The 26,387-nt window shown below is 37.5% G+C and overlaps 2 protein-coding genes across 5 annotated transcripts in view; both read right to left on the bottom strand.

Moving 5' to 3' along the window:
• The window catches only part of LOC120454887 (twitchin), a 50,135-nt gene extending 48,932 nt beyond the window's left edge, over positions 1-1,203 (bottom strand). The window contains exon 1 of the mRNA XM_039640484.2: positions 1,098-1,203. The gene's annotated coding sequence lies outside the window, so the exon portion shown is untranslated. The remainder of the gene's footprint in view (positions 1-1,097) is intronic.
• Positions 1,204-4,350: 3,147 nt separating this feature from the next.
• On the bottom strand, positions 4,351-26,237 carry LOC120454894 (paired box protein Pax-6). Of its 4 annotated transcripts, none has more exons than XM_039640537.2 (10): positions 25,061-26,237; positions 24,611-24,942; positions 21,796-21,975; positions 18,393-18,558; positions 15,864-16,044; positions 14,083-14,734; positions 10,559-10,732; positions 10,000-10,275; positions 5,864-6,221; positions 4,351-5,119 (listed from the first exon to the last, which is right to left on the bottom strand). In XM_039640537.2, the coding sequence occupies exons 2-10, from the start codon at positions 24,717-24,719 to the stop codon at positions 4,519-4,521; spliced, it is 2,697 nt and encodes an 898-aa protein (XP_039496471.1). In that variant the 5' UTR covers positions 24,720-24,942; positions 25,061-26,237; the 3' UTR covers positions 4,351-4,518. The 4 variants fall into 4 exon arrangements, with proteins under 4 accessions (XP_039496471.1, XP_039496472.1, XP_039496473.1 ...); XM_039640538.2 differs by having other exon boundaries at positions 25,207-26,237; XM_039640539.2 differs by lacking the exon at positions 21,796-21,975 and having other exon boundaries at positions 25,061-26,235.
• Positions 26,238-26,387: the final 150 nt, after the last annotated feature.

The following is a 26,387-nucleotide window of genomic DNA, read 5'->3' as shown; positions in this document are numbered from 1 at the left end:
GGGGCCAATGATTTAAGCGATAGATTTCTTTTGTTGTGTTCGTTTCCAACTATACCATAAGTAAGTAGGCCATATCAAGTTTTTTTTAAAAACAAAAGGACATGTTGCTAACGTTTGTCGCCATATATTAAGTTAAAATAGTTTATGGTCGGCTTTTTTAAGTTACCTAACCATGTAACTGTAAACTAAACCAAATCACAATGAACCTAAACGGTTCATACGTATTTATGTATTTTGAGTTGCACACGACCCACAAAGTTTTGGAATTTGGAAATTTGATCGCCTTTTCCTCGTTCAGCATAGATATTGTTAATGGAAAACATTTTACTGAATAAACGAAAATTCATGTATTGCATGCTTATTTTTAGCCGTTCGCAGTCACCGGCTGAGAAATAAACCTGAATATTCGAATACGAAACTCACACAAATATGTTTTTATTTGTAGAAAGATTCGTAGCTATATATAAATATCCGGATACAACATAGAATATTTATACAAAATGAAACGCTATAAGGGAAAATCAGAAAAAGCCCTATATTAATAAAAATATAACATCTTGAGAGAGCTAAGTTAGAAGTTTTTTAAACAAACCCATTCACACTTCCAGAGCCATGTACTGTTCCGAATTTTCATAACAGGTTTTAGGCTTTTTCAAAGTCTATTTTTATCAACAACTACGTGTTACACAACGCCATCCGAGATATCTGTGTAGAACAACACGCACTCAATTTCTTTACAATATATTAAAATTATAAAACACTTGTTTTCTTGATAATTATGGAATTGCAAAAATTCTAAAATAATTATTATTTCATGTTTATCATCACTTCACTTTACAGATAAAAAGTTGAAACTTAAAAAATTAAATTTTTTCTTTGCCGTATATTTATATATATATATGTACATATATAGTGTACATATACATATGATGAGCAATCGGCCTTAAAATAACACAGTGGTGTACAGTAGGGAATTTATATAAAAAGTAACACAACTTTAGGTGTGGACAGCCGTTAAATATGAGCATATATTCATAAATTAAACATTAATTTTGAGTAGGTCTGTTTAAAACATTTTCTTTTCACTTGGTACGTACAACTAGGTTTCAAGTAAAATAGATCGAGCACAACACGAAATTAATTCTTCTGCGAAAACGAAGCGTACTCCACGAGCTTTTGTCTATTACTGGCAGGTCTAAAGAATTTGGTGCTCTTGATCAGCAAAGCATATGCACTGTTTTTGTAGTAGTCTATAGGACTGCGCAGGCGCGATTTGTTTTAGACAACAACGCCTAATTTCTATAGTCTATATACAGAAGAATTATTTATGTGCCCACTATTAGTGAGGTTTTGCGAGTACCAACAATTTAAGTAAGCACATCAACCCTGCACCGCATTTTTCAATTGATTGTCTCGTCCACTGTAATGTTTTTTAATTACAACACTTTAGAACAAACAGCTAACTGTCATTAAAATCAAGATAGAATGATAGATAGTCAAGTTCCTTGAAAATCAGATACCAGTTACTCAGCTGCTGGTCGTGCGAACGAAAGATCATTTGATTTTTTTCGCAAATCAGTTGTTAAGAAAAATATTAAAATTAAACAAACAAACAAAATTCTAAAGTGTAAGCGGCTTTTTGGTGTCACGCCTACTATCGTGACCAAAATGTTTTTGATGTATTGATGAAAATTGGAAAGACACAAATATATATATATGTATATGTATTTACATATATTGTCACTTATGTATATATCTATCGATATGCTAAAAATGTTTTGGCCACGACCATTCTAACGCACACAGTCTGCTAAAACACGCCGACAATATGAAAATTTTTTTGTACTATTCATTTTTTCTATTTCAATCAATTTCAATTTTCTATAACAGTCAGTTAAAATCTCCCTAGCACTCCCAATTGATGAGTAACAGGAGTCTGATTGTCGATGAAAACGACTTTTGCGGATTATCTAGTTTAGTTTATATAATATAATAGAAGAAGTACAGAATTTATGGTCGGCCTTGTAGTATAATAAAGTATATTTACTTACTTTCATCGCCAATAGAGATTTTTTTTTCTGAGTAATTTAATTTATTTGTACATTTAATTGAAATCCATTTGATAAGTATATTACGAAAGGAATCAGGACTAGCATGCATTGTAGCGTAATAATCCTTAGTCAATAAGCTAATTGGGGTAAGATATTAAGCTTATAAAATGTATATATACGAACGATATCAACTTGCAGGGAAACATGTACACTCAATGAGGCTGACCCAAACTCACCCGAAACAAGAGAGGAAGATGGTTTTGGCATGCCGAATCTTATATACCCTTGCAGTAGTAAAATTTTAATCAAATTAAAATCAATATTATATATTTAAATTAATAATATAGTATGTTAAGTCAAGTAGATCTGGCCGTGTCCGTCCATTCGCCTCGACCTCAGGAACTATTTGCCAAAGAACCAGCCTCGTCCACACATTTGAAAAATGTTTTGGTATTTTTTTTTATAAGTCTCGTAAATTTCTATCGATTTACCAAATTTGTTTGTCACCCTAACGCCCATAAGCCGCCCAAATCTGCCACGCTCACACTTTTAAAAAAAGTTTTGATATTTGTTCATTTTTTTTAAGTCTTGTACATTTCTGTAGACTTATACAAATATTTTTAAATATTCTAAACCGCAAAAAAACTGTCAATGCTGAAATTTCTGCTTCTCACTTCCACTAGCTGAGTAACGGGTATTTGTGGAGGGTATAAATGAATATTATTAATCGTCGCAGACGCATCTACATTTCATGGTCTTGTTGTCATGAAGCTAATGTAGAATGTAGAGACGTCTTCATATTTGTAAACGGATTTCTAAACGGTTTGTCTTTTTCAGCCGGTTTGGCATTATGCAGGTGAGGGTTTATATCGCTGCAATCATCCTGTGTAAGGATGTATTATTATAAAATGATTTTCGGATACATACGTTAAGTATACAGGAAGTATCCTGTATAATATACATTACTACACACAAAGATTATTCCTGTATAAAGTTATATTTTAAACAAAAACCTCTTTTGACGATTTAAAAATTCTTGTATATAAAATTTACTTGTTCGACAAGCTTTATACAAATACTTATTTTCTCATCCGGCCATTTTGTATAAACCTTATTTTTCGGTTAGTGTATCACTTGTTAGGTTCGGCAGCCACAGTAGATTTTCATTTCCATATATAGTACTCTCCCTTTTGCAAACTCTGCTGATGCGCACGTAGACGATGATAATATTGTATGTAGTAAACAGTGTGGAATGGTTGTGAAGTTAAGTATCTTTATGAGCAGTCCAATATTTCACTGGTTCATGTCTGAATAAATAATAACTGTCATTGTAATTAAGTAGTGTTGCAGTAATGTTGCCTTGTTTGTGTGTATTTCATGCATTTTATCGAAATGTGTGAGAAGTCTTTGTGGACGTTGCATACATACATATGTCGCCAAGTCCATTATTCAATAGTTTAATTTTGGACGGCGTGTATGTATAACAAATCTATTGAGTTGTTTTGTTTTCAGTCGATTAAAGAGACCTCTCTTTTTAAAGGCTTTGCACTTATGTATATGTGGCTTAACAAAAGATTAACCATTTTTACGCCGTAAGTTCGTCGAGTTCGATTGGCGCGAACATACAGTTCGATTGCCACAAACATACATATGTAGTGTTTGCACTTCCACTAGCTGAGTAACGGGTCTGATGGGAAACTCGACTATATCTTTCTCATATCTTTTTATTCGTTTTGATAGCACACTCTGTCTGACTTTCTGTAAGGATAGATATTCTTGAAAAATTCGTATATATACATATATATTACAAAGTCAATGGCTTAGAATGGGTATCGATGCTTTTTTGTACAGTTATGACACATTGAATAATGCAGAACAAGCATATGTGACTTGCGTGGGTGTACCTCAAAGCGGCAGCGGCTGAGCACTGACTTTTTTACACTAATACTTTAATACTCCAATACTTTGCCAATAGTCTTTCCCTTATATGAACATATTGCATATACTTTTACTCATAAACCGATTTGTCTTAATGGTAATTGTGTTGTTTGATTTGAATTTAAAAGATGTCGTGAATGGTTGTTGGTAAAATTTTTTATATTTAAAGTTGCAGATAATTTATCTATGTGGTTTCTTTTTAAATTTATTGAATTTTTAGAAACGATGTTTTAACAGATCAAGCTTTTGCAAATTGAAGTCTCCAAGAGAAATACTTAAGAATTATAAGGAAACAACATTTTTTCATTTTATTTGTCAAAATTATATAATTTAATTTACACCAATTATTTTAACCTATAGATCGGATTTAATGGGCGGAACTATATAATTTATACATATGCATTTTTCTACAACCTCCATTATTTTTCAAGAGATATGTAAATTCGATTTCGGTCATCTCTTTAAGAAAGAGCTGAACTATATAAATAGTTCCCTTTACAGTGCTTCTCACTGAATCTCCAGACTGTTTTTAGACCCACGGTGAGTAAAAACAGGAGGCAAAGAACTGTTGTTTTCCTGGGGCCACGTGCGCTGCTGAACCCCCGGTGGAGGAGGGCGCCATGTTGTTGCCGGACGACGCGTAATTGTAGCTCATATGTGCATACGAATTTACAGCAGGTGAAATCGGGTCGGATGCGAACCCAGAACTGTGGGCAACTCCCAAGTGGCTCGCGCTGGAACAAGGGGAGGGGCATGGTTCCTGGGATGCAGTGTGATGGGGGGTAACATTGGCGCTGGTACTGGAGGCGGCTGAGAAGTTTGAAACAGCAGCAGAGCTCGGGGTCATAGGGGGCGGCGGCAATGCGTAGGCGGATAGCACTTCGTATCCCGATCCGCTGCAGTTTGCTCCCGAATTCCCAGATTGGGCACTGGCTAGGCCGCCGCCAGCAGGGCTGCTTCCGTCACCCGTGACGATGTGTTGGTGAGTGGGAGCCATAGGAGGCGGTCGTAGTGCCATGTGGCACGGATATAACGAGGGAGGCGTTAGATTGCCCTGTTGCGGTATTGGCGATGGCGGAGCCAGCGGACCGACGGATGAATGGCTGAAGCTTGGAATTGGCGTAACCGCACTGGAAAAAAAAAAACCATTTAACATTGATTTTCACAAGATTATTGACTTATTAAAAACACTTATTATTTACCACTGCATATTTACATACAAGCAAACTTAACAGTCCGTCCGTATGAACGTCGAGATCTCAGGAACTATAAAAGCTAGAAAGACTAAACATACAGACTCCAGAGGCATAGACGCAGCACAAGCTTGTCGATTCACGTTGCCACGCCCACTCTAAAGCCCATATACCGCCCAAAACTGCCACGCCCACACTTTTGAAAATAATTTGATATTTTTTCATTTTTTATTAGTATTGTAACTTTCTATCGAAATACTTTTTGTCACGCCCACCCTAACGCCCACACTTTTGAAAATTGATTCGATATTTTTTCACATTTTACTTAGTCTTGTACATTTTTCTCGATTTTCCAAAAATCTTTTTGCCACGCCCACTCTAACGCCCACAAACCAGCAAAAACGTTCAGTGTTAAAATTTCTTTTCGCACTCCCACTATCTGAGTAACGGGTATCAGATAGTCGGGGAACGCGACCATAGCATTCTCTCTTATTTTTTATGCCTAATATATAATGATCCTGCGTGAATGTATGCATAAGTGTATCAATTGAAAATCGTTAAAGAAGTGTAGACGTGGCAGATCTTTTATAACACTGGTTTTTACCTGTTTAACTATTTTTCCAGCAATAGCTAATCTTCAGACTGAATAATTTGTAAACTCTGGTTGCTGAATATGCTTACCCATAGGAATCGCTCATAGATAACGCCGTATGATGAATGTTGGAGTACATCGCCCCGAAGCTACCACTATTAAAATTAAGTCGTGGCGAAATAGCAGGAACAAGTGCATGTGCTTGAATGTGGCCAGTGCTCTGTATATGATGGGTACTTTGATGGCCGCCAATGCCAAGCGGGCATGGAGAACAAACTCTTCTGCAATCTTCACTGTGACGACCACTGGCAGTGTCAGAGGTGCAGCCGGTTCGAATGTGCGGGACTAATGTAGGACTTCCAGAGCCATCAATCCGAGCACCAAGCGTGGGAGCATTACTATTAGTAGACAAGGTGTTGTTTGGAGACGATAAACCATTAATGGTACCTAAATATGAAAGAAAAAGGAAAATCAGTTATTTATTTGCATTATACGATCATTCCCAAATTTTAGTAACACATTTAAAATCACTTGTCATACTTGGTCACAAAACTTTATAAAATACATTGTCGAGCGTTCGAGAAGCAGAGAGCTTTCTGACATAAAAAGCTATCTAAGATTAAAAATAAACAAAAAAAAAAAATAATTAATAATAATAATTAAGGCAATCATAAGAACATGTGCTAAGTTATGAATAAATAGACTTTAGTTCAAGATTTCAAAATTTAAAAACCGATTGGGCGACAGAGAACTGCAAGAGGGGCATTTTTTGCCACCCCAATTACACTCAACAAATTTGAGTGTCGGGTGCCACTTGCACCGGTCATCGCGGGTACTTACAAACACCCGCTCAAAATATTCGGGTGTCTGCAAACACCCTGGTGTCCACGCACCCGAATCAATGCGGCCTCCTACGTCGCGGGTGCCGATCACACTCGCCACTCATAACGAAGGGTAGAGAAGGCAAGCAGGCAGAAAAAGGTAAGTGCCTTTTGTCTTGGAAACACCCGGGTGTCTGGTAGACACTCGAGTGTCTGTGGTAACATAATTACTGAAGAACGAAATAGATTATGCCTAAAATCTATAGATAGGCTCCTCTTTTTTGCATTCTTTTTACAGAAATTTAACCAACACGAAATATACATTTCTTTTTATATTATTTGCTTCGTATTTGCTTCCCATATCTAACTTTGTAAATGTATCATTATACCCGTTACTTGTAGAGTAAAAGGGTATACTAGATTCGTTGAAAAGTATGTAACAGGCAGAAGGAAGCGTTTCCGACCATATAAAGTATATATATTCTTGATCAGGATCAATAGTCGAGTCGATCTGGCCATGTCCGTCTGTCCGTCCGTCTGTCCGTCCGTCTGTCTGTCCGTCTGTCTGTCTGTCCGTCCGTATGAACGCTGAGATCTCAGGAACTACAAAAGCTAGAAAGTTTAGATTAGGCATACAGACTCCAGAGACATAGACGCAGCGCAAGTTTGTCGATTCATGTTGCCACGCCCACTCTAACGCCCACAAACCGCCCAAAACTGCCACGCCCACAGTTTTGCAAAATGTTTTGATATTTTTTCATTTTCGTATTGGTCATGTAAATTTCTATCGATTTGCCAAAAAACTTTCTGCCACGCCCACTATAACGCCTACGAACCGCCAAAAACTGTGTTTAAGACTCTCCTTCTCTTTTCCACTAGCTGAGTAACGGGTATCAGATAGTCGGGGAACTCGACTATAGCGTTCTCTCTTGTTTTTCTTTTAAAAAAAAGAAGCAAAATAACAAGAGAGAACGCTATAGTCGAGTTCCCCGACTATTTGATACCCGTTACTCAGCTGGTGGAAGTGCAAAGGAGAAAGTTCCATACTGACAGTGTTTGGCGGTATGTGGGCCTTAGAGTGGGCGTGGCAAAAAAATTTTTGGCAAATCGATAAAAATCAACAAGACTAATACAAAAATGAAAAAATATCAAAACATTTTTCAAAAGTGGGGGGCGTGTCAGCTTTGGGTTTGTGGGCGTTAGAGTGGGCGTCGCAAAAAGTTTTTTGGCAAATCGATAGAAATTTACAAGACCAATTCAAAAATTAAAAAATATTAAATTACGTTATAAAAGTGTAGGCGTGGCAGTTTTGGGCGGTTCGTGGGCGTTAGAGTGGGCGTGGCAACATGAATCGACAAACTTGCGCTGCGTCTATTACTCTGGAGTCTGTATGCCTAATCTCAACTTTCTAGCTTTTGTAGTTCCTGAGATCTCGACGTTCATACGGACAGACAGACGGACATGGCCGAATCGACTCGACTATTAATCCTGATCAAGAATATATATACTTTATATGGTCGGAAACGCTTCCTTCTGCCTGTTACATCCTTTCAACGAATCTAGTATACCCCTTTACTCTACGAGTAACGGGTATAACAATAGAAATAGAATAGAGTTTATTAAGTTATAAAATTATTTAATATTACATATAATATATTATTTAATAATATGTATATAAATTTGTTTTTTGTTAAGACATTAGATACATTAAAACGCAAAAACATGTGCACGACCTTTTCCTTGGGTGTTTTCTTTTACCCTTAATTTCTGATACCGTCTCGCTTCCATACAATTTTAATGCATACAGAAAAGTACCTGCGGCGGCCGATCGTTGCTTGCGCTCACCCTAAACTTCATTGGACAGCAGGTTGTTTGTCATTGCTAAAAATAGATAGTCTACAAACACCCGGGTGCTGAGAGACACCCGGTGTTTAGAGGGTGCACTTAGAGTGCCGGTGGCTTGCTGCAGTTCTCCAGCAAGTGCATCGGCATCTTACCGCACCTCACCTAAAAGAGACGGCACAATATGGTATAAATATGGGTCAGCACGTGACAGGCGTTGGAATAAGCGCGTTCTGAAACAAACATGCACAGCTTTGGCTTAATACTACGAAGTCACATGAACAGATATATTGAGCATTTAGTAAGGGAAAAGCAAGCCTTCTTCGGGAAATCACATGCAATTAGATCACAAATGTATGAATATATGTAGGTATATGCGATATATACATTTTTAATTTTAACCCCGGCCTAATAGAAAGCATATGATTGGCTGTAGCTGAACCAATAGCGTACGTTTAATATCGATTTAAACATACATATAAGAAAATCGATGCCACGTAACACTACTGACACTACACGTTGTCATTGTGCTGCATTATGCAATTATGTCCAACGGCGTCTTGATTTAGAAAAAATGATGGACGAGTTTATTGTAAAAAATGAGAAACGAACAAGTGTATTTGCCCTGTCTTACAAAAAAGAAAAGCAAAAGCAAGCAAATCCCATCCCCACCCCAAATGAAACTGACCCGCTGGCCCTGATAGTACTGCTGAAGAAGTCAATCGCATCACCTTCAAAATTAAAACTGTTTTCAAACATAGGGAGCATTGTACTGTAATATTTATATGCAAGATGTGGCTGAGGCGTTTGACAAAGTATGGCTTGAAGACCTAATCTATAATATTAAGCTGCTTTCGCAAAGCATACAAGTGCATCAAACCATTAGACCGAGTTATCACAGTTCCTTGAAATAGTCCATACCTCCTATAACGGCAGATATGCCCTGGCAGCAGCGACTAAGGACATATACGGTCGTTTATGACGCAGCACTCTTTAGTCGAAAGTATACGTCTCACAAAATGTTTCATTGGGAAGCGAAGCAGCAACAAATAAAAAAAAGGAACCGAATACTGAATTTTTCTTATTAATAAGTGCTCTCCCAGTTACGGTTCAAATATTTAAATTTATCCTCGTCAAAGAAGTCATTTGGACTTTTAAATAAGAATAGATCTGATTCAAAGAGCAAAGTCAAAAGTGCTTTAACTATAACCGCAGCACTCTTATGGAGAGAACATATAAAAAGATGTTATATCATTTTAGTCCATTAAAAAAGATTTTAAAAAAATATATTGAAAACAATTAAACTTTATAGATTACGGGAAAATTTATAATGTCTTTCGTACCCAGAATATTATAAATAAATATAAATAAAACTAAACCTATCCTAACCTAACCTATTACTAAAAAGGGTTGAAATATCTGTCCAAGACTGCGGACTTAAAATATAATGTATAATGTATTAAATTAAAAAAAAATATATCCGAGAAAACAGTCCAAATCGATTGCGGTTGCTTTGATTCGAGTTGTTTAGGACAAAATTATTTATAATTATTTATACTTACTGACTAAAGGACCCACAGCTGATCCCGGCAGCAAAGAGGAACCAGCACTTAGGCTGTTAGGGCTGTCAGTCAAAGATGCAGATGCCGATGTTGAGGACGAAGTTCCACTAGCTCCTGTGGAATTTGGCGTCCTTCGCTGGTTTCGGAGCTTCTCCTCACGGCGCCATTTTGCCCGACGGTTAGAGAACCAAACCTGAATTCTTGCCTCTGGCAAACCAATCTTACCAGCCAAACGTTCGCGCGCAAAAACATCTGGATAGTGTGTTCGCTCAAACTCTGAAATCAATATTTAAATCGTTTCGTAAGGTATTCTTAAAATAAAATGATTGCTTTCGTAATAATAGTAAGATAGAAAACTAGCCGTTACTTTTAATTTGTTACAGAAATATTTATGGGTGTGAGGTGCCTCATATTACATAATAATTTTGATACGCGCACAAATAACTAAACTTCCGTAATATACAGGCTAAGGGTTTTTAAAGTAATGTAAAATGTTCTATTTTAATGTTGTATGTTAAACCAAAAATAATTTAAAATGTATTTTGCAAAACGTTATTACCTTTTTCAAGACTATCTATCTGGTCGTTCGTAAAAGATGTTCGATTGCGTTGCAACTTTCTTTTAAGTATGAGGCGAGCTTGATCATCCTCATTATTTCCTATATTTGAAGCGCCACCATTGGAGTTTTCACCTTCACCGGAGCCCGTTTCATCTGACTGATGGCCATCAAGTTCTGGTTAAATACAAATATAAATTACATACATTATAAGACGAATCGGTTGGAAGTTCTTTTTTAAATTAATATAAGAATAGAAGCTAGCTTCAGCAAGCAGAATATAATAACCCTTGGAGCTTTTATACATCTTAAAGTATTCAATGCATTGAGATAAAATTACGAACATCGTTTTCTTAATTCCAAACATATTATAATAGTGTGTAATAATATAATATATTTTGCAGTAATTAATAATAAATATTATTACACATTAAATTCTAATTGATAATTTGTTTGTTAAAGTATTTGCTACCAGAATTGTTCTGCTAGAGTTGAGATAATATGCAGCTGGACGATCTGCATCAGCGGCTACATTAAAGAAAAATGCTAATCAATTGTATGTCAGCTGAGGTCAGCTTGGACCGGTAGACGAAAGCCGTGCTACATTGTGGAAATGACGTTGATTGTTAGTGAATGTGACAAAGCAAATAGATGATGATAGCCCAGAGATATGCCGCGGGATAGACCCCGTCCAGTGTCTTCAAAGCACATGTCACTAGCTGGCGAATCGCAATGTTCTGACAACGACAACAGCGTTACAATGACAGACGGCGTCAGATGCCCAGCGACCAAATTGACGGTATCTGGAAGTTGGAGGTGGAATCGAATACGAAGATCGAACCCGAGCAAAGGGACGCTCTGCGACACTGTCACATTTTAATGCGCTAAGACAAACCCTGATAAGGCCAGAGCTCTAGCATGGGGATTTGAAAAATAATTTTATAAATATGTATTTCTGTAATCTATTTATGCACCCCTAAGCCTCCCAGCATCCAATCCAAAATCAACCATTCTAGGTCGTCCGTGAACCCATCTCTAACCACAACCACCCTCACGGTTTGTCGTTTAATGAAGTGTCATCGCCTGTAAAATGAGTCTGTAAATCGCATTAAAGAAAACTACACGGTTAAGGGTAAACCTGTCAACCACGGCGGTGGTAATGGCAGTGGTTGCCCCATAGCTATACTCGATCAAAAGTGGAAACTTTGGGGTGTGGTCGGGGGAGCTTGAACACTGACTGTTTTGACACACATGCTCTTGGGCAAGCTTTGGGCTAGGATTTTATAATGTTATGGAAATACCATAATACAACATACAGTAAAATTTTGATTTGATGAAATCAAAAGAAATATAATATTTTTAAATTTATATAGTTTTAAATTAATTTAATTTTATTATGCAATGATTGCATTTTTATTTGAGACACAACAGGAGCGAGCTAGCACTCAAACAAAATGTCCTCCTTGCAAAGGTTTAAATCTATTGTCGATCGCGTCTTAAACATAAAAACTTCTGATACGATCTTTTCTGTCGAAAAGAGGACATTGCATTTGAAAAAATGAATACGCTATCTAAAACAAATAGGGGGATCGGAAGCTTTGAGCGAATAAAATGGATCAACAACGGTAGACTTTTATTTTCATCTTTAATGATGCATTTGTATGATCCCATGATGTCCAACTAAATAAACACATACATATGTATGTAAGTAGATTTCTTGTAGACTATCCAAAGGTATATTTATTATAAATTATAAGCTTAGTAACAGATATATAAATTATATACCAAGTAAAAGGAAGCGTTTTCTAACCAATAAAGTATATGTATTCTATTTGTATGGACGTCGCCTATAAAAGCTAGAACAGATTACGAAATCAGACTCTACGGACTACAAAAGCTAGAAATCTTAAACTCAGCACGTAGACTCTAATGAAGCCTGATCACCGCAATTTTGTTTCAAAACGTAGCTACGCCCAATAAAACTCGAATGAAGGTAACGTCTCTTTTGCGGCTATGCGTTTTTCTAGTAATCGTCAATGTCTAAAAAATATTTTGTTTGGCTATTGGAATTGGTTTAAATCTGACTATTTAATACCTTGTAAATGCTAAATAAAAGTTTTTCTTACTACATGTTAAGGCATTTCATTTCTGCTTTAAACAGCACTCGCTCCTTCTCTCTCTTTCTCTCTCTCTCACTGAGCGCAGTAACGGGTATGTAATAGTCGCAGCACTCAGCTATTGCGTTCTCTTATGTTATTTTGTAAAATCTTTACAACCCATGCTGCGTTGACAAAATCAGAAACAAGTGTATTGCACGTTGGTCACGTGTCTGTCGCATTTACGCACGACGCGACAACCTTTTGGTGTAGCTGTAGACTTTTATAGCTGAAAATTAAAAAAAATAAAACGGCATATCAGCAAACGAAAATTTGCAAATGCCAAATTCGCTCGTGCGTATTTTGAGAAAAATAAAATGTCGTAAGATCTGTGCTGATTGTAATGTTGGAAAACGAGAGCTATGGCTGTATTTTTTACGGTTTTGTGCTTTTTATTCCAACTGATTTTTAATTTGAATTGCGTTCTTTTTGAAATTTCGGACGCAACTTTTGGCATTATACTTAAAAAGTACATATATTTACAATGTTTTTAAAGTAGGTAAGGTTAGACTAAGTAGTTTACCCGTTAGTCGTAGAGTAAAAGGGTTGAAAAGTATGTAACAGGCAGAAAGAAGCGTTTTCGAACATATAAATTATTTATATTCTTGATCAGAATCAAAAGCCGAGTCGATCTGGCCATGTCCGTCTGTCCGTTCGTCTCTCTGTCCGTCTGTCCGTCCGTATGAACGTCAAGATCTAAGGAACTACAAAAGCTAGAAAGTTAGGCTAGAGATTAAGCATACAAACTCCAGAGACATAGACGCAGCGCAAGTTGGTCGATTCATGTTGCCACGCCCACTCTAACGCCCACAAACCGCCCAAAACTGCCACGCCCACACTTTTGTAAATGTTTTGATATTTTTTAATTTTTTTGTTGAAGGGCTTCCTTTGCACTTCCACTAGCTGAGTAACGGGTATCAGATAGTCGGGGAACTCTTGTTCTCTCCTGTACTTCGTTTGAGTTGCGGAGTTTAAATGGTTTTTAATATTATTCGAAAGTTTACAGTGGATAGCTTTAAAAAAAACACTCAAAGAATATTAAAATTACCGACAGATGGGAATTTCTGTATTAAGTCGACTTGGGGTACTAATCGAGGATGCATATACCTTCTTACTGAATCAACAATACCCTTTAAACATTTTATTGATCGGGGACATGTTTAGGCTAATTTCATAATCCCACCGTTCATCTTTCTAACGGTTGCCATAACTGGTTCGGAATCGAATATGTATGTACATGTGTATATTTGCTGTAAATATATGAATCCGCCTTTTGGGACAAATATGTATGTGTGCAAAAGTAGCGTTAAGGCACACGCAACTTTAGAATTCGTTTTCAGTTTACGGTGCATCATTAGCTTTAGAGCTTACCTTTTTTTAAATGTAAGTCCTCCGTGGCAACGGAGCAGTTCCTCTGGTGATCGATACTGGCCAGGCTTTCGATGTCGTTCTGTGGACTCAGTGATTGAGTGAGCGAAGGTCCTGATGCATACGACGCAACAGATGCGATATTGGGTGCCGATGAGATTGGTATTTCGCTCAGAGAGGTGGGATACCAAGATCCGGTATAGTGACGGGGCGGCCAGCTCTGTTGTTGCTGCTGCTGGAGTGCCTGATGGTTACCGTGCACCAGCTGGGTAAGGGGGTGGCTGGAGTGGTTTACTAGGTGGTTGGGTGCTTGACCCAAGGGCACTGCTAGGGCGGGCTCTAATGGTCCTGGTCCCGCAGCGTGCTGGGTATTTAGGAGCCGGAGCTTTTCATATATTGCATCCTGATCACTCCCCTCCCCGGAGTTGCTTGCTCCACCGCTTTCCGAAGAGTTAAGTGGTGTGGCTGTCTGCATAAGATCGGTGGAAGAGCTTAACGTGCCTCTCGATCCGCTTGCACCGTTGCTCACGTTTCCACCGCTGCTGACGCCCACTTTTACGCTAATCGAGTTGCCGGCGCCTGTGCTACAGCTACCCGTGCTCTGCTGCTCCTTTTGCGCTGCCAAGTTTCTCAATACACGGTTTATTGAAGACACCTAGAATGTAAGGTTGTGTTGATCTAGTTAGTGCTGCTGTATACCAACGGCATTGTGTTTCGCCATGAGTTCCAAATCGTCACAGGCAAGTAAAATCCAATATTAAAAATCAAAAAGAGAATTTTTTGATACTTCTGGTACCACTCAGAAACAACGCACGTTTGCTTTCTTGCCTTGGATTGCAATTTATTCAGTTTCTTATTGTATTAATGCTATGCCTGCGCTTGACAACGCTTTTAAAACAAATTCAAAGGAGAAGAAGGAGAAGAAAACGAAAATGAAAAAGAATAATCGAGCAAACATATAAATGAGCGAGTGAGAAAGGAAGAACAACAGAGAAAAGTGCAGTTGAGTGGAAAAATTAGGCGGAATGTCCTTCGCCAGGGGGTTTAGGAGCCACATAGAAAATCATTTCTTCGGAAACTGAGCCCGCTTTACTGGAGAGCATTCGTTTCCTTTGGGGACAACAAGTGCATGCGCAAGCTTCAAGCCAAAGGAAACCTTTACTTTGTGCACTAATCGAAAGTATCGCAAGCTTAGTCGCATGTAAGAGGTCAGTGCATAGATATTTTCCGCATTGTACTCGACCCGACGGCCAGCGTGTGGACTTGAACCCGAATGCTCGATTCTCACCCTTAGTTTGGGAACGACCCGAATACTATTCCAGATGTAAACGTGATTCAGCAGTTCCCCCTCGCACTGGCGCGTGAATTTCAACGCTTAACGGTTTGTGGTGGCGGCGGGCCGTATTTATTTAATATTGTATTTTTTCATACATTTTTCTAGCACTGATTTCCCTTTTAGTCGTTTAATGTGCATAAAAGATTTTCCCTTCCATTTGAACGAGCACATTTTCCACACAACTGTCAATAGGAGTAGAACAAGGCGAGCAGGCAGCACATCGGCCATGGGGCGGCCATTGGCATGAGCAACGCTGTCACAATTCATTTGGCTGGCATCTTTTTTGGCATACTTAATAAATAATATGATAAAAAAATAGGGAAAGGAAAATGTTGATGAGCGGCAAAGAAAATGGCTGCGTCGAAAAGAGGCAACATTTTGCACGCAATTATTTGTTTTGAGACGCGTAACTAAGTATTTAAAGAATGACTGCTTATTCAGGACTTACACTTGGAATATTATCGTTAGTACAAACGTTCTCCTGAAGTAATCTATCCCGAATTTCCCAAGCGAATATGCTAGGACACTCGCGCTTGTACTGCGAAATTTTGCTAACAACTTCGGCTGTGGCCACACGTGGCTTGGATCCTCCGATAGCACGGGGACGTATGCTTCCTGTTTCATAGTACCTGGAATAAATGCAACATTATAATTGAAATCTTGAAATAAACTGATATATAGTGAATTATTTAGTTCCCTTACAATTTAAAAAAAACGTCATATCCCTTTTTAAAAATGCCTACACTTCTCAGACAGGTTAGAAACAGATCCTACTAAAACAACTGAGATCAGATGGATAAATCACTAAATTTTTCAGGGAACCGTTTTATTATTGTCGTACCACACATTAAAAATATCATTCGGTCGTCTAGCAAAAGCTAGCTCTTTATTTTTATTAGTCCTTTTTCCTAATTAATTTTATTCTTCGACTCCCACACTACGAATTTCTAGCCGACAAATAATAGAGCTAAACATAGGAGTAGATTTTAAATGTAGGTTTTTCTTAATAAGTGATCCGGTTTTTTGTAGTTCTAACAAATATTTCAATGTACACTAGTCGGCATAAGTATTTTGACAAAATAAATGGTGAACATTTGTCAGTGAAACTTTTAAATGGCTTGATATGCTAGTATTGATTATTTTTCATTTTTTGTGTGTAAGTAATATAAACCTTAAAATTGACAAACTAAAGTTTTTTTATTGAAACTTAAAAAGATATAAACAACTTAATGAAATATGATGATTTTTTGTTTCGGCATAAGTATTTTGACCGGCCTTTAATACAATGAAAATATGTTTAAATGAAGCTGGATTAGCTCCTTATTCAAACAATTAATAAAATATATATCCTCCTTTGGCATCAATAACCTTCTTAAGTCGGTCCTTTACTGAATCTACCAAATTTTGAAGGATCTCTGGAGTTATCTCTTTCCAAAGGGATGTGAGCTTAGAAATCGTCTCCTCTCGAGTTTAATATAACGAAACTGTTCTTTTGCGTTTCAAAAGAGACAAGATGTTCTCAATAAAATTTAAATCTGGACTTTGACGGTAACGCCAACATCCTTTAGGAACTTGGTTATAATTCTGGCTTTGTGGCATGGAGCATTATCTTGCTGCAGGATAAATAATTTCCCGATCAGCCTATCTCCAGAATGAAATGCATTTTCGTTTAGGGTCTTCAAATATTGCCCTTGGTTCATCGAGCCGAATATATAGGGACCAACCCATTGTAGGCAACACATCCCCACACCATGACAGAGCCTCCACCATGGCTCACTTTCTGACAAACGAGCCGTCTTTTTTGCCTTTGCTGAGTTGGCAATCTTACAAACATTTTTTGTTTTGACGAGGTTTACTGGAAAGAGCTTTCATTCGTCCATAAAACACTTCTCCAGAACGGTTTCGACTTCTCTAGATGTTCCTTTGCAAGTTTCAGCCTTTTAAGCTTGTTTATTTTCGAAATATACGGCACATCCTTAGCAATATATGTCTTCATGTCCTGTTCCTTTAAACGTCGACGAACTGTGCGCTCACTGATTGCCTTACGTTCACTTTGGGAAGGTGGCGGTCAGATTCCACTGCGTTGCAACGGCCTGGGGCTTCGCAAGAGGATTTTTTTTAAATTTTGTTTGTCGACAGCGATCGTTGTTTTGCGCTTAGGTTTCTTAAGTCATTATGTTTCATAAACTTTTTAATTTGATAATACACAGTTTGTCGCGACACATTAAACTCATTATCAATGTTTTTTACTTTTATTCCAACGTTAAACCGAACTACCATTGATGATTTTATAAATAAACTTAAGTCAGCCTTTTTACCCATGGCTATCAATTAATTTATTTTTTTTCATTAAAGTTTAATATCCAAAAAAGTTAAATTTAAACAATTGTTGATTAACATGTGTTCAAAAGCAGAATACCATTTACTAAATGAGTTTGTCAAAATACTTGTGCCTAACAAAAATTAGTTGTCTGCGTGCATTCTTATCAGTAAAAAGAGAATGCAAAGGGGAAACCGTATAAAATTGGGATTCTGTGTGCTAAATATTCATTCGTTGCTTTGCTCATCATTTGTACTTAGCGTTGTTGTACTTCTTAGTAGAATGACTACTGAAAAAATTTGTAGATAAGTGGTGAAAAATACAAACTTTTACTTTTTTTTTTTTAAACATAAATCGCCACACCATAATTTTTTAAGCTTTACATCCTTTTTTGATTTGTTTTTTTAAAACTCATGTGACTGGAAACTTGTGTTTAAATTACAATACATTAGAAGTGTGGTGTTGCACAATATAAAAATTAACATTTTATTTTTTATCCAAAAATATTAATTTGATTTAATTTCTGTGCAGCTTAACTATGTTTACAGTTAAGCCAACCAGATATAATTTCTTAAAACAACCAACAGAAGGCGTCGGGTTGACCAAAATGTATTCTCTATTCAATAAAAATTAAGTGATATACGGAAATTCTCCTACCTCCCGAGAATTTTGCTCACACATCCATTTGAAACTTGTAGAATTCGGGAAATATCACATGGACGAGCTCCAGAATGTGCCAGCTCGACAATTTTTTGCCGTGTTGAATCTGGCAAAGGCCTTCCTCCAACAAAAACGCCGCCCAGCTGATTTACTCCACTGTGACCTGCAATAATACATTAACAAGAATAGAAAGAAATGCGCTATGTTTTACTATAGGTGTTATATCTAATTAGAATAGTTCCTAGGCAACATTTTTCAGCATATATTTTAATTTGTCTGCTGATACCCAGATACAGATGCATAGCTATGTGTATACACTTTCATACATGCACATAAGCTTGTGCCAATGAGGCGGATAATTCAATTTGTCACGCTTTAAAAGACGTCAAAATATATTCGTCGACCCAAATTCGAGATGGATATTCTGAAGGGGAGAACAACTTCGTTGGTATCTGTCTTTGAGCCTTTGACTCTGGACTTAGCTTCTCAATTTTGTATAAAATGACCGTTCCTGGATAGTCCCAACAATTTAGTAATAATAAGCACACACCCTTGCACCCATGATACACCTAAAAAAAAAAACGGACTGCAGCTTAAAAATTACTAAAATTAAAAATCTCCGTAATTTTTCTAGCATTTATTTTTCTTTGTATAACCCCAATTAGTTATAACCCCAATATGGATTTCTTAAGCTTTTATTGAACATATCGATCATATATATATTCGTCAACTAATTTAAGAAAAGTTCCAACAATTGTTTTTCATTTAAAGGATAGTAAACGTATTTAATGTGTATTTATCAAATGTACGAAGAAGACAACAAAAAGAAAAAGCTAAACTGCTAAATGGGCACACTCGTCTTTCAGGTCAAGCATGAAAATGAAAGGGTTTTACAAATTTCCGAGTATTTGGACTTATTGAAATAAAATCCTAAAGTCTTCGTATCAGTTTACCGCTTTATTGGTAAAGAAATCAACGAAGCAGCAGCAAAACCTAGATACATGTACATACTTATATGTATGTTTATATCCGTTACTAGTAGAATAAAAGGGTATACCTGTTTTGTTGAAAGGAATGTAACAGGTCGAAAGAAGCTTTTCCGGCCCTATAAAGTGTATATATTCTTAATAGCCGAGTCGATCTGACCATATCCGTCTGTCCCTATGAACGCCTCGATCTCAGAAACTATAAAAGCTCGAAGTTTGAGGTAAAGCATACAGATTCAAACCGTTGTAACGACCCCTCCACAAACCGTCCAAAATTGCCACGATCACATTTTTAAAAATTGTGCAAACTTGCACATTTTATCGGTATACAAAAAAACGCCCAACTAATTTTTGTATTTTATTATTTTTCTTGCCAATTTTTATCGATCTGCCAAACCAAATTTGAAAATGTCTTGTTCACTGAAGCAGCAGACTAACGGGTATCTAATAGTCGAGAAACTCGACAATAGTGTTCTCTCATGTTTTTGTCTGAACATATAAGCCATCTTCTGACACAGTTCTATCCGAATAATCTTTCTGATTCAGAATCGGAGTGAAAGACCTCTGATGATGGATTGCTTGGACGACCATCGACTTTCTCAGCACTTTTACGTTGATCTCCAAACAAATTCAGATCCCTTCGCAGATAGCTCCCCTCCAGAAACTGTGTTTTGGATGCATTTGAGCGCAACAGTATGGCAATTTCACCGTGAGATCGCCCTGGCACGTTCATACTCTCCAGGAAAGTGGCCATGGCCGAGGGTACTTGCGGTATTAGTGCAGGGACTGCGAAATTGGATTGTTTTCCAAAAATGTGATTTGCTGTGTGACAGGACACAACATTTCCAAAAACATCTTGCCAGTGGGATTAATAATGTAATTGCAGCACAAATCCGATGGGAAGAAAAACAAAGGCCTGGCAACATGAACTGTTGATGGACCCTCTAGGGGACTGGTCCGTCCATTCAGGGGCAGGGACTGATTTTCCTTGCCTGCGAAAATGGACAGAACTGCGGGGTGAGACTACAAAGACCACGGATACAATGCCAATACGCGTCGGTTCCCGGCAGCCGCTAAAGAGGCTCATTTGGCATTTTTGAGTGCATTGTGTGTGTTTGTATTTACTCGACTTCGGCTTCCAGAGCCATTAATTGTTTCCATTTGTAGCAACTTTACACGAAACGGTCGTCGACAACGAACACACACTTCAGGATCATTAAAGGTGGAAAATTATTGTATTGATTCACGTGCACTACAATAGAGTGACCTGGCAGAGAGTACTTAACTGTTCGAAGAGCCAGGGATGAGGTTGCGTTTGGAAAAGGGATTTCAGGGATGCCTATAATCTACTCCGCAATTCGTAAATTATTGTTTGACTCATCACAGTCTCGAAAGTCTTTGCCGAGCCCAATTGTCCCCGATGATCACCTCTTCCCATTGTGCGACTATAATTGGCAGCATGTGCGAGATTTGGAGTCAGCTACTGAACAATGCCATTCCATTGATCTGTATACTTTGGGCTTACCCATATATTGAGCTGTTTTCACACTAATAACAAATCTTCATGACACATGTTTAGAAATACAAAAAAATTAGCGCGACGTCTTTATACAAGTATTTTTAAATGTTTCCTTAGATCTTAGATCTAAGATCTTCCTTAGAGCCATGAAATATGTAAAATAGTCATACAGTGATTTTGCAGGGGAATCTCGATTGTAATAAACTTGAAGTACTGATTCACTTCATTTTATATCAGCAATAGAGCTGTTCCTTAAGACTCACTATGACTGGAAAAAAACGTTTAGCATTTATAGTTCCTGAAATCACAGCATTTTATAGGGACAGACAGGCGGCTAGTGAACATTATAAAGAATAAATATACATTATGGGGTCGGAAACTCTTATTTCTCCATTTTACATAATTTTGCTCTATGAGTACCGCTTTAAAAATATTATGCTAAATACATATGAACAAATTCTGTTCTCTCATAGGTTAAAACAATTTATGGTGCGTTTATTAAAATGCCAGTTACTTAATTTGAGTTCTTCAACAACCTTAAATATTATGTAAGTAACGGACACAAATCTCTTAATTAATTGGTGCGGTATCTTAAAAGATGGAAAAAATATCTGTTATCTTTTTCTCATTATTTAGGGTAAGAAACTGCAATGAATATATATCATATTTATATATATCGGTTAACCGCACTAAAATCTATAAAAATTGAATTTATTTTTCGCTTATGTAAAGAAGGTCCTTTGTTTTAGTAATTTTATTTTTCAAAATGCGTTTGTAAGAATTTAAATCTTTTTGGGTAAATACGTAAATGTACTGTGATAGTATTACAATCGGGCTATCTGAAAACGAGTGGAAGTGGGAGGTGTTTTGCTATGCGTTAGGTATAAAAACGTACATTCATCATCAGTTAAATGGTAGTAAGTTGTGGCGAAGTACGAGGATGTCGAATGGGGCTGTGCCGCTGTGCTGGCTTCCACGGCTTCCATAGTAGGGGAAGGTTTCCCAGCAATACCGCCTAGTCCGCTACCACCAGCGGTACCCAAACATGGTAAATTTCTCATTGCAATCACATTGTCTATAAAAAAGAAGTTCAAAAGGGAAAAATTCTTATCATGAAGTCAGTTTGTGCTTAAAAATCATTTATAATGACAGTGAAATAGATCTTTAAAATCGAGCCAAATTGCGAGATTAGATGCTTCTAAGTCTATGTAGAAATTTAACTGGTTTAAAAAGAGCAGAATTTTTATCGCTTACTTAATCCCAAGCTTTTTATTTGATCCTATTTGTAAATGGTTACTAAAAGAAATCAATCGTAAAGGTTCGAGCAACCTGGAGGTTATAGGATAACTAGATGTTTTGAAAAGTTTTCAACGAAAGCATTTTCTATCCTATAAATAATATACATTCTTGACGTCTCGCGAACTAAAAACCCTAGAAATTTTAAGTACAGCATGCAGATTTATCTGATGCCTGTGCAACTTATGAAAAATGTTTTGGTTTTTTCTTTATTTTATAGATTGTTTTACCCATTACTATCAATATGTCAAGCACATTTTTTTTGCACACAAATCGTACAAGCCTACCGAGCCTACATTTTTGGAAAATTGTTGGTATATCTCTTAGTTTTATTACTGTTTTTTGACAACTTCTATCGATATGCTTAGAAAATGTTGAAATTTCTTGTTGCCACTACCAATAGCTGAGTAACGGGTATCTGACTAAAAAAATCTTTCTTATTTAAGATAAGACATTGAGCGCATAGAATATTATTAATACTTCATAGGTTCGGTAGCTGTGACAGTATGAAACATAGTTAATTATATCATTTTTTTTATTGATTTTCAGCTTCTTATATGAAGCGTTCAATTGGCGTTTGGGTACGCTAAGACAGAAATGATTTTTTAATTTGGGTAAGCTATCCCGAATTAGTGATAACAGCTGTTTTTGTTGTTAAACGAATATTTTAACGGAAGTGTGCTATTAATCAAAAGCAAGGAAACTTTAAGGACCATACTGTTATTAAGAAAGGTAACAGAAATCAGGCAAACTGTAAGATTAAAATATCTGCTGTTTTTTAGCAAAGAAGTCGACATATTTATATAGTAATTCAGTATACGCAAGTATTTTGATAATATTTAATTTCAGATCACAGTTGTTTTTATTCATGATGTATTCTTATTATACCCGTATAAAAGGGTATATTATTTCGTCAAAAATTATTTTACAGGCAGGATGAAGCGTTTCCATACAAAGTATATATATTCTTGATCACACTTTATCCCAATAAAAATAGTTGTAATACACCCCCATTTTTTTTTGTTTTTTGCATTTTATTATTTTTTTTCCAATTTCTACAAATATTCCAGAAAATGTTAAAATTTCTGAGTAGCGGGTATCTGATAATCGACTATACCATTCTCTATTGTTTTTTTCTAATATATTATAACTGCAATCAATATAAAACCTTCTAAATTCAAATTATGTATTTAAAATAAAACAAGAGAGAACGCTATAGTCGAGTTCCCCGACTATCTGATACCCGTTACCTAGCTAGTGGAAGTGCAAAGGAGAGTTTTCAACACTGACAGTTTTTGGCGGTTTGTGGGCGTTAGAGTGGGCGTGGCAAAAATTTTTTTGGCAAATCGATAGAAATTTACAAGACTAATACAAAAATGAAAAAATATCAAAACATTTTGCAAAAGTGTGGGCGTGGCAGCTTTGGGCGGTTTGTGGGCGTGGCAACCTGAATCGACAAACTTGCGCTGCTTCTATGTCTCTGGAGTCTGTATGTTTAATCTCAACTTTCTAGCTTTTGTAGTTCCTGAGATCTCGACGTTCATACGGACGGACAGACGGACAGACGGACGGACAGACGGACATGGCCAGATCGACTCGACTATTGATCCTGATCAAGAATATATATACTTTATATGGTCGGAAACGCTTCCTTCTGCCTGTTACATACTTTTCAACGAATCTAGTATACCCTTTTACTCTACGAGTAACGAGAAATTTAGAGGAATCATGTGGTATAATATTATTTAGTCAGCATGAGACGCAATGGGAAAAATAGTGATGATAAATTTGAAATTATAACAAATTATAAATTTGTTATAAAACGAAAGAGTTCATTTAGTATGAAATAGCCAATACTTAGCTAATAAGCGTGTAAGATAGGCTCATAGGACAGGGACTCTAGGGGCATTGACTATTACACGCCTTAAAGGTGTAATTTATTTAGAAGTTTTAACGTGGCAATGGTTTAATTTAAAATTAAGTTGCGTTAGAGTTACTGAAATTAGCATCCTTCTAGTTTCCAAGATCTCTCGACTTCAATACGGACGGACAAGCTTGCCGACGGACATCTATAAATCGACTCCGTCTAGTAATACAATCTAGAATATATGGTTCACTTTATGGGGTCGGAAACTCTTCCTTTCACCTGCTATTTTATAACAAATGTGCGATTCCATTCTACTTTTTGAGTACTATAGGAGCCAAACTATGAGAGAAGAGTTTACGAATGATTTTGTCCAAAAGCTTTTAATTTATTTTGGTAAAATGTGTTAATAAAAATCAAGCAGCCGCTAAGTTACAAACAACTGCCCATTGGAAGCATTTACTTAGGTGTTGGGCTAACCCTCGTTTTTAGAAAAGAGGGTCGGATAGAGACATTTATGCACAACAGGCATTTTAAATAATTCGCTTACCCTTATGAGCCATGTCTTCTAAAGACGGCAAACGCTCTATTAATGTTCCAGCTGACCATGGAGGAACCACGGTTCCTATAGCAGTCGGTGTCGGTTGCAATGTAAACATAGTTTAAGCGTGGATCTCAGTTCGTATTACGTGCACTGCTAATCGCAAACAATTTTTACTTTGCTCATGAAAGCTTTATCCAAAAAACTGCGGTGTTCAGCCGCACGCCGCGAGAACTCTTGCAGAACGAGCCCAGAGTTAACAGTAAATTTGCGCAGATGGTGACGTTGGGAATGACGTCCTGCAGGGATCAAAAACCTATTGTTGATCGCGCCATGGGGACCTAAAAGTCAAGAATTCGAGAACACAAATAAAACTGAGCAGCCGCTTTTGTTTTAGTTCACTTGTTCATTTTTCGAACGCCACTTTTGCTTGCACTAATATTAGAATCAAATTTTTACCGCATGTAACACTTGTTATTTCTGGGTGTAACGATTGCCAACGTGGCCGGTAAATTTTATGTGTTATAAAGATTTATACGCACGGCTGAAAGTGACTCGAACAACCTTTCTTAAACTTCCCGACACGGCGGCGGAACAGTATTTACCTATGAAGCGCAAAACGAAATAATAATGTCACGACCTGCCTGTCCGGATCCGTTCCAGAAACCGACTAGGCCGACACTCGACTTGCCAGCACCCCCCTGCGTTCAAGGCAGTAAACCCCCTGCGATTGGCGAGAACCAGCATGGCTGGTCCACTCACCACCACTTGGGATAGGCTAGCCTTATGATTGGTCGATGTCTAAAGCACACCAGTTATCCCACTCGCACTCGTGTAAGGGTAGTTGGCGGAAGATAAAAGCTATTTGCGGCGCAGTGCAGTTTTGCAGCTGCCTTGTAATGTTAAAGCATATCGCGGCAACGGAATCTAAAAATAAAGAAGGGCCAAATGCAAACGCTCCAGCAGCACATAGTGGTATGGTTCCGTCCTGAACTGTCTACAAGGAACTCCTGTTCTGGAACTGAATGTTGTTCCTTCCCGTGAGATGCTGTTTGTAAACGGTGCAGCGGTTGCCGCGCTCACCGCCTCTCCAGAAGGCGCCCGGCCTCACACCCCTCCAGCAAATACACACATGTTGCATTCCATTTGAATTCAAGCTGGCCAAACAAGTTGCTGGTAGCACACTCGTCCAATAGAATTGTTTCATTCCGATACAATAAGCGATTCACATTTCCGTTAACTACCCGCACGTTTCCGCTTCGGCAGTGCGAGCCTACACACACAGCCATATCGCGGGTGACGGGGTGTAGGCGTACGGTTGTTTAGCAAAATGTCGACAAGCCTAAGCACGGTCACACCCACCAGGGTACCATCTTATCAGCTGGCGTCACATGTGGAGGCTGGGTCCGAAAGAGGCAAATCCTGTCCTGCTTCTGCACCGCAAAGCAAGAGTATGTGTTGCCAATGGCCAGAAAGAGACGGCCAGTGTTATGACTATAGACGAAAGTTTGTTTGTTCCAAAGTGCTCGAAAGGAATATTAAAAAACTAACGCACACCTACACGACTGAATGTGATAATGCGATTTAAGTGCAATACGCAAAATTCATCAGAAATATTTCGGTCAATTTTTGTGTTTTTAATACAATTGAGTTATTTTCCAATGCGAAAGAAGAATAAAGGAAGCTTTTTATCCAAACTCGAATATTAATACCGCTATTGGCAAGAGGCTATGTATTTAAGATTCAAGTTCTATTCAACCAAGCATATTATTACGGCATTTTTAAT

Source organism: Drosophila santomea, chromosome 4, assembly GCF_016746245.2.
Source record: "Drosophila santomea strain STO CAGO 1482 chromosome 4, Prin_Dsan_1.1, whole genome shotgun sequence".
Taxonomy (NCBI): domain Eukaryota; kingdom Metazoa; phylum Arthropoda; class Insecta; order Diptera; family Drosophilidae; genus Drosophila; species Drosophila santomea.
This window is presented reverse-complemented; position numbering and strand designations above follow the sequence as displayed.

What these genes read in the sequence shown, in the direction of transcription:
- LOC120454894 (XM_039640537.2), bottom strand. Translation starts at nt 24,719, where the DNA reads ATGTTTACATTGCAACCGACACCGACTGCTATAGGAACCGTGGTTCCT. An exon ending in GGACTTACATTTAAAAAAAG is followed by an intron (nt 10,733 to 14,082) that starts GTAAGCTCTAAA and finishes GTATTTAACCAG; the next exon opens with AACTTGATGGCCATCAGTCA. An exon ending in GATAGATAGTCTTGAAAAAG is followed by an intron (nt 10,276 to 10,558) that starts GTAATAACGTTT and finishes TATTGATTTCAG; the next exon opens with AGTTTGAGCGAACACACTAT.